Source organism: Carcharhinus amblyrhynchos, unplaced genomic scaffold, assembly GCF_965287045.1.
Source record: "Carcharhinus amblyrhynchos unplaced genomic scaffold, sCarAmb.v2.hapA scaffold_444, whole genome shotgun sequence".
In the NCBI taxonomy this organism is placed as follows: domain Eukaryota; kingdom Metazoa; phylum Chordata; class Chondrichthyes; order Carcharhiniformes; family Carcharhinidae; genus Carcharhinus; species Carcharhinus amblyrhynchos.
In genome coordinates, this window is record NW_027650184.1 from 60,917 (window position 1) to 70,000 (window position 9,084).

At 50.7% G+C, this 9,084-nt stretch overlaps 1 protein-coding gene across 1 annotated transcript in view; it reads right to left on the bottom strand.

The window, feature by feature from the left end:
- Nucleotides 1-9,084, bottom strand: part of LOC145339397 (prominin-2-like) — a 67,169-nt gene that overhangs the window by 20,585 nt on the left and 37,500 nt on the right. Inside the window, exons 12-13 of the mRNA XM_080183849.1 lie at nucleotides 7,912-8,035; nucleotides 4,301-4,386 (exon numbers count right to left, since the gene is read on the bottom strand). Coding sequence (XP_080039975.1) covers nucleotides 4,301-4,386; nucleotides 7,912-8,035 — 210 coding nt within the window. The remainder of the gene's footprint in view (nucleotides 1-4,300; nucleotides 4,387-7,911; nucleotides 8,036-9,084) is intronic.

Genomic DNA, 9,084 nt, shown 5'->3' on the forward strand with positions numbered 1-9,084 from the left:
TGGTGGTGGTGGTGGTTCACGAGGCCAATTTAGTTGAGAGTCAACCGTCTGGAGTCACGTGTAGGCCAGACCGGGTAAGGACGGCAGATTTCCTTCCCTGAAGGGCATTTGTGAACCGGGAGGATTTGTCCAGCCACTGCTATCATAGACACTGTTACTGAGAGTGAAAACAGGGCGGTGTAACGGGAATAAGGGGCTGGGTAGCACGGTGGATAGCACTGCTGCCTCACAGCGCCAGGAACCCGGGTTGAATTCCGGCCTCGGCTCACAGTCTGTGTAGAGGCTGCACATTCTCCCTGTGTCTGCATGGGTTTCCTCCGGGTGCTCCGGTTTCCTCCCACAGTCTGAAGCTGTGTAGGTTAGGTGGATTGGCCATGCTAAATTGACCCTTACTGTCCAAAGATGTGTAGGTTAGGTGGATTGGCCATGCTAAATTGACCCTTACTGTCCAAAGATGTGCAGGTTAGGGGGATTGGCCATGCTAAATTGTCCCTTAGTGTCCAAAGATGTGCAGGTTAGGTGGATTGGCCATGCTAAATTGCCCCTTAGTGTCCAAAGATGTGCAGGTTAGGTGGATTGGCCATGCTAAATTGTCCCTTAGTGTCCAAAGATGTGCAAGTTAGGAGGATTGGGCATGCTAAATTGCCCCTTAGTGTCCAAAGATGTGTAGATTAGGTGGATTGGCCATGCTAAATTGCCCCTTAGTGTCCAAAGATGTGTAGGTTAGGTGGATTGGCCATGCTAAATTGTCCCTTAGTGTCCAAAGATGTGCAGGTTGGGTGGATTGGCCATGCTAAATTGTCCCTTAGTGTCCAAAGATGTGTAGGTTAGGTGGATTGGCCATGCTAAATTGCCCCTTAGTGTCCAAAGATGTGCAGGTTAGGTGGATTGGCCATGCTAAATTGCCCCTTAGTGTCCAAAGATGTGCAGGTTAGGTGGATTGGCCATGCTAAATTGTCCCTTAGTGTCCAAAGATGTGCAAGTTAGGAGGATTGGCCATGCTAAATTGCCCCTTAGTGTCCAAAGATGTGTAGATTAGGTGGATTGGCCATGCTAAATTGTCCCTTAGTGTCCAAAGATGTGTAGGTTAGGTGGATTGGCCATGCTAAATTGCCCCTTAGTGTCCAAAGATGTGTAGATTAGGTGGATTGGCCATGCTAAATTGTCCCTTAGTGTCCAAAGATGTGTAGGTTAGGTGGATTGGCCATGCTAAATTGCCCCTTAGTGTCCAAAGATGTGCAGGTTAGGTGGATTGGCCATGCTAAATTGTCCCTTAGTGTCCAAAGATGTGTAGGTTAGATGGATTGGCCATGCTAAATTGCCCCTTAGTGTCCAAAGATGTGCAGGTTAGGTGGATTGGCCATGCTAAATTGCCCCTTAGTGTCCAAAGATGTGTACGTTAGGTGGATTGGCCATGCTAAATTGCCCCTTAGTGTCCAAAGATGTGTAGGTTAGGTGGATTGGCCATGCTAAATTGTCCCTTAGTGTCCAAAGATGTGCAGGTTAGGTGGATTGGCCATGCTAAATTGCCCCTTAGTGTCCAAAGATGTGCAGGTTAGGTGGATTGGCCATGCTAAATTGTCCCTTAGTGTCCAAAGATGTGCAAGTTAGGAGGATTGGCCATGCTAAATTGCCCCTTAGTGTCCAAAGATGTGCAGGTTAGGTGGATTGGCCGTGCTAAATTGCCCCTTAGTGTCCAAAGATGTGTAGATTAGGTGGATTGGCCATGCTAAATTGCCCCTTAGTGTCCAAAGATGTGTAGGTTAGGTGGATTGGCCATGCTAAATTGTCCCTTAGTGTCCAAAGATGTGCAGGTTGGGTGGATTGGCCATGCTAAATTGTCCCTTAGTGTCCAAAGATGTGTAGGTTAGGTGGATTGGCCATGCTAAATTGCCCCTTAGTGTCCAAAGATGTGCAGGTTAGGTGGATTGGCCATGCTAAATTGCCCCTTAGTGTCCAAAGATGTGCAGGTTAGGTGGATTGGCCATGCTAAATTGTCCCTTAGTGTCCAAAGATGTGCAAGTTAGGAGGATTGGCCATGCTAAATTGCCCCTTAGTGTCCAAAGATGTGTAGATTAGGTGGATTGGCCATGCTAAATTGTCCCTTAGTGTCCAAAGATGTGTAGGTTAGGTGGATTGGCCATGCTAAATTGCCCCTTAGTGTCCAAAGATGTGTAGATTAGGTGGATTGGCCATGCTAAATTGTCCCTTAGTGTCCAAAGATGTGTAGGTTAGGTGGATTGGCCATGCTAAATTGCCCCTTAGTGTCCAAAGATGTGCAGGTTAGGTGGATTGGCCATGCTAAATTGTCCCTTAGTGTCCAAAGATGTGTAGGTTAGATGGATTGGCCATGCTAAATTGCCCCTTAGTGTCCAAAGATGTGCAGGTTAGGTGGATTGGCCATGCTAAATTGCCCCTTAGTGTCCAAAGATGTGTACGTTAGGTGGATTGGCCATGCTAAATTGCCCCTTAGTGTCCAAAGATGTGTAGGTTAGGTGGATTGGCCATGCTAAATTGTCCCTTAGTGTCCAAAGATGTGCAGGTTAGGTGGATTGGCCATGCTAAATTGCCCCTTAGTGTCCAAAGATGTGCAGGTTAGGTGGATTGGCCATGCTAAATTGTCCCTTAGTGTCCAAAGATGTGCAAGTTAGGAGGATTGGCCATGCTAAATTGCCCCTTAGTGTCCAAAGATGTGTAGATTAGGTGGATTGGCCATGCTAATTTGCCCCTTAGTGTCCAAAGATGTGTAGGTTAGGTGGATTGGCCATGCTAAATTGTCCCTTAGTGTCCAAAGATGTGCAGGTTGGGTGGATTGGCCATGCTAAATTGTCCCTTAGTGTCCAAAGATGTGTAGGTTAGGTGGATTGGCCATGCTAAATTGCCCCTTAGTGTCCAAAGATGTGCAGGTTAGGTGGATTGGCCATGCTAAATTGCCCCTTAGTGTCCAAAGATGTGCAGGTTAGGTGGATTGGCCATGCTAAATTGTCCCTTAGTGTCCAAAGATGTGCAAGTTAGGAGGATTGGCCATGCTAAATTGCCCCTTAGTGTCCAAAGATGTGTAGATTAGGTGGATTGGCCATGCTAAATTGTCCCTTAGTGTCCAAAGATGTGCAAGTTAGGAGGATTGGCCATGCTAAATTGCCCCTTAGTGTCCAAAGATGTGTAGATTAGGTGGATTGGCCATGCTAAATTGTCCCTTAGTGTCCAAAGATGTGTAGGTTAGGTGGATTGGCCATGCTAAATTGCCCCTTAGTGTCCAAAGATGTGCAGGTTAGGTGGATTGGCCATGCTAAATTGCCCCTTAGTGTCCAAAGATGTGTAGGTTAGATGGATTGGCCATGCTAAATTGCCCCTTAGTGTCCAAAGATGTGCAGGTTAGGTGGATTGGCCATGCTAAATTGCCCCTTAGTGTCCAAAGATGTGTACGTTAGGTGGATTGGCCATGCTAAATTGCCCCTTAGTGTCCAAAGATGTGTAGGTTAGGTGGATTGGCCATGCTAAATTGTCCCTTAGTGTCCAAAGATGTGCAGGTTAGGTGGATTGGCCATGCTAAATTGCCCCTTAGTGTCCAAAGATGTGTAGATTAGGTGGATTGGCCATGCTAAATTGTCCCTTAGTGTCCAAAGATGTGTAGGTTAGGTGGATTGGCCATGCTAAATTGCCCCTTAGTGTCCAAAGATGTGCAGGTTAGGTGGATTGGCCATGCTAAATTGCCCCTTAGTGTCCAAAGATGTGTAGGTTAGATGGATTGGCCATGCTAAATTGCCCCTTAGTGTCCAAAGATGTGCAGGTTAGGTGGATTGGCCATGCTAAATTGCCCCTTAGTGTCCAAAGATGTGTACGTTAGGTGGATTGGCCATGCTAAATTGCCCCTTAGTGTCCAAAGATGTGTAGGTTAGGTGGATTGGCCATGCTAAATTGTCCCTTAGTGTCCAAAGATGTGCAGGTTAGGTGGATTGGCCATGCTAAATTGCCCCTTAGTGTCAGAGGGATTAGCAAGGTAAATAGATGAGGCTGCAGGGATAGGACTGTGGTCAGTGCAGACCCGATGGGCCAAATGGCCTCCTCCTGCCCTGTAGGGATTCTATGATGACAAAGGCAAGGAAACGAAGAAAATTACAACACAGGACCTGGCCCTTCGGCCCTCCAATCCTGCACCGACTGTGCTGCCCGACTGAACCACAACCCCTGATACGACTACGCCCCGGCAAGAGGCAGCAGTAGATGGAGCCCATGGCCTTGTTTCTGTGTGGTAACCATTCGGTGAGGCTGTGTTTTTACCAGGTGTGTTATTACTGACCTGTAGAGCTCAGCGACGCTGACTTGCACTCCCAATAAATTCGAGATGTTCAGGTCACTGTTGGCAGCTGCGAGGAAATCCACAGCCTGCAGAAAGAAATCGACCTTCAGTCCTCGGATTCTCCCCTCATGCCCAGTGTCCCGGCCTTCCCCCGCCCCCCCCATGGTGAAGACCTCAGCGCACGGTAACCACGGGCCGCCAACATCCTGCCCGTTGCCTGGGCACGTTTCCCATGCCACCTTGCTCACCGCCATGGGTGGAGCCATCGCACGGAAGGCTGGGGCAACTTTCACCAGCGGGCAGTGGCACAGTGCTTGGCACTGCTGCCTCACAGCTCCGGGGTCACGGGTTCAATTACCGGCTTGGGTCACTGTGCGGAGTTTCTCCCCGTGTCTGCATGTGGTTCATCCCATTGTCCAAGGATGTGCGGGTTAGGTGGATTGGCCATGCTAAATTGTCCCTTAGTGTCCAAAGATGTGTAGGTTAGGTGGATTGGCCATGCTAAATTGCCCCTTAGTGTCCAAAGATGTGTAGGTTAGGTGGATTGGCCATGCTAAATTGTCCCTTAGTGTCCAAAGATGTGTAGGTTAGGTGGATTGGCCATGCTAAATTGCCCCTTAGTGTCCAAAGATGTGTAGGTTAGGTGGATTGGCCATGCTAAATTGCCCCTTAGTGTCCAAAGATGTGTAGGTTAGGTGGATTGGCCATGCTAAATTGCCCCTTAGTGTCCAAAGATGTGCAGGTTAGGTGGATTGGCCGTGCTAAATTGCCCCTTAGTGTCCAAAGATGTGCAGGTTAGGTGGATTGGCCGTGCTAAATTGCCCCTTAGTGTCCAAAGATGTGCAGGTTAGGTGGATTGGCCGTGCTAAATTGCCCCTTAGTGTCCAAAGATGTGTAGGTTAGGTGGATTGGCCATGCTAAATTGCCCCTTAGTGTCCAAAGATGTGTAGGTTAGGTGGATTGGCCATGCTAAATTGCCCCTTAGTGTCCAAAGATGTGTAGGTTAGGTGGATTGGCCGTGCTAAATTGCCCCTTAGTGTCCAAAGATGTGCAGGTTAGGTGGATTGGCCGTGCTAAATTGCCCCTTAGTGTCCAAAGATGTGCAGGTTAGGTGGATTGGCCGTGCTAAATTGCCCCTTAGTGTCCAAAGATGTGCAGGTTAGGTGGATTGGCCGTGCTAAATTGCCCCTTAGTGTCCAAAGATGTGCAGGTTAGGTGGATTGGCCGTGCGAAATTGTCCCTTAGTGTCCAAAGATGTGTAGGTTAGGTAGATTGGCCATGCTAAATTGCCCCTTAGTGTCCAAAGATGTGTAGGTTAGGTGGATTGGCCATGCTAAATTGTCCCTTAGTGTCCAAAGATGTGCAGGTTAGGTGGATTGGCCGTGCGAAATTGTCCCTTAGTGTCCAAAGATGTGTAGGTTAGGCGGATTGGCCATGCTAAATTGCCCCTTAGTGTCCAAAGATGTGTAGGTTAGGTGGATTGGCCATGCTAAATTGTCCCTTAGTGTCCAAAGATGTGCAGGTTAGGTGGATTGGCCATGCTAAATTGTCCCTTAGTGTCCAAAGATGTGTAGGTTAGGTGGATTGGCCATGCTGAATTGCCCCTTAGTGTCCAAAGATGTGTAGGTTAGGTGGATTGGCCATGCTAAATTGCCCCTTAGTGTCCAAAGATGTGCAGGTTAGGTGGATTGGCCATGCTAAATTGTCCCTTAGTGTCCAAAGATGTGTAGGTTAGGTGGATTGGCCATGCTGAATTGCCCCTTAGTGTCCAAAGATGTGTAGGTTAGAGGGATTGGCCATGCTAAATTGCCCCTTAGTGTCCAAGGATGTGCAGGTTAGGTGGATTGGCCATGCTAAATTGCCCCTTAGTGTCCAAAGATGTGCAGGTTAGGTGGATTGGCCATGCTAAATTGTCCCTTAGTGTCCAAAGATGTGTAGGTTAGGTGGATTGGCCATGCTAAATTGCCCCTTAGTGTCCAAAGATGTGCAGGTTAGGTGAATTGGCCATGCTAAATTGTCCCTTAGTGTCCAAAGATGTGTAGGTTAGGTGGATTGGCCATGCTAAATTGCCCCTTAGTGTCCAAAGATGTGTAGGTTAGGTGGATTGGCCATGCTAAATTGTCCCTTAGTGTCCAAAGATGTGTAGGTTAGGTGGATTGGCTATGCTAAATTGTCCCTTAGTGTCCAAAGATGTGTAGGTTAGGTGGATTGGCCATGCTAAATTGTCCCTTAGTGTCCAAAGATGTGTAGGTTAGGTGGATTGGCTATGCTAAATTGTCCCTTAGTGTCCAAAGATGTGTAGGTTAGGTGGATTGGCCATGCTAAATTGCCCCTTAGTGTCCAAAGATGTGTAGGTTAGGTGGATTGGCTGTGCTAAATTGCCCCTTAGTGTCCAAAGATGTGTAGGTTAGGTGGATTGGCCATGCTAAATTGTCCCTCAGTGTCCAAAGATGTGTAGGTTAGGTGGATTGGCCATGCTAAATTGTCCCTCAGTGTACCCGAACAGGCAACTCGTGAAATTTCACAGTAACTTCACTGCAGTGTTAATGTAAGCCGACTTGTGATTAATAAATAAATGTTACTTTTACTTCTTTACTGGACATTGATCAGGTCACATTTGGAGCCCCGTGTACAATTGTGGTCACCCTGTGATAGGAAGGATGTTATTAAACAGGAGAGGGTGAAATAAGGATTTCCAAGTGGACTGGAAGGTTTGAGTTAGAGGGAGAGGCTGGAGAGGCTGGGATTTCTTTTCCCTGGAGCGTAGGAGGATGAGGGGTGATCTTATCGAGGGCTATAAAATCACGAGGGGCAGAGATAGGGTGGATAGCCGAGTTCTTCTCCCCAGGGAGTCCAAAACTAGAGGGCAGAGGTTAAAGGTGAGAGGGGACCCGAGGGGCAACGTTTTCACCCAGAGGGTGGTGTGTGTGTGTGTGTGGGGTAGAGGCGGGTACAACCACAACATTTAAAAGACATTTGGACAGGGTACACGGATGGGAAAGGCTTCGGGGGGGGAGGGGGCCCAAACGTAGGCAAACGGGAATCGGTTTCGGAACAAAAAAACCGAAATCTCGGCAGGCCTGTGGGGAGAGAGGACCGAGGAGTCACTCTGATAAGCCTTCGTTCACAGCCAGGTTCAGGAGCCCGTCCGGCATCGACCAGACGGGCCGAACGGCCTGTCTCCCTCCGTGTCGGATATCTTGATGGCACCACTGGGGGGTAAAATTCCAGTGTCCCGCCCACCCCCCGGTGTGGGGGGTGGGGGGGGTGAAATCGGAGCGGGTGGGAGTGGGAGGATGGTGGAACGGTCTGTTGATCCCGGGTTGCGGGGGGTTTCCCCGTCTCCGAGTGGTTCCGAGCGAGGGAACACTCTGCCCTGTTAGACCCTGCCCACGTCTGCCAGCCAGCGTGGCAAGTCAGGGCTTTTTGGAGAGGGAGGTTTGCCAGGAGTTGTTGGGGGGGGAGGGGTCACGTAGGCTGCGCCCTGGTGAGTTGGTTTTTTTGCGCTGGGGTCAGAGGGATGGTGGCCTCCCCCCACCGCACCCCCCACCCACCCCGGGGCTGGGGCGGGCAGCGGGGTGTAGTAACGGACGGCGATGCCCAACACCCACCTTGTAAATCTCGCCACTTTTCCAGGGTTTGCAAACCAAGGTCTGCACGTTGCCACCCACGAAGAAGGTGAGAAACACCAAGAGGATGAGGAGCCAGGAGAATATGAAACTGAAGCCCACACCTCTGCAAGAGGGCACAGAACGTCAGAACACTAGCACAACAAATCATACCCAGGAGGGCACAGTCCCCATCCATCCCCACCCCGCCACACACAGACCGGTACACTCCCCACCCCGCCACACACAGACTGGTACACTCCCCACCCCGCCACACACAGACTGGTACACTCCCCACCCCGCCACACACACACACACAGACCGGTACACTCCCCACCCCGCCACACACACACACACAGACTGGTACACTCCCCACCCCGCCACACACACACACACAGACTGGTACACTCCCCACCCCGCCACACACACACACACAGACTGGTACACTCCCCACCCCGCCACACACACACACACAGACCGGTACACTCCCCACCCCGCCACACACACACACAGACTGGTACACTCCCCACCCCGCCACACACAGACCGGTACACTCCCCACCCCGCCACACACAGACCGGTACACTCCCCACCCCGCCACACACAGACTGATACACTCCCCACCCTGCCACACACAGACTGGTACACTCCCCACCCCGCCACACACACACACAGACTGGTACACTCCCCACCCCGCCACACACACACACACACACACACACACACACACACACACACACACACACACACACACACACACACACACACACAGACCGGTACACTCCCCACCCTGCCACACACAGACCGGTACACTCCCCACCCCGCCACACACACACACAGACTGGTACACTCCCCACCCCGCCACACACACACACACAGACTGGTACACTCCCCACCCCGCCACACACACACACACAGACTGGTACACTCCCCACCCCGCCACACACACACACACAGACCGGTACACTCCCCACCCCGCCACACACACACACAGACTGGTACACTCCCCACCCCGCCACACACAGACCGGTACACTCCCCACCCCGCCACACACAGACCGGTACACTCCCCACCCCGCCACACACAGACCGGTACACTCCCCACCCCGCCACACACAGACTGATACACTCCCCACCCTGCCACACACAGACTGGTACACTCCCCACCCCGCCACACA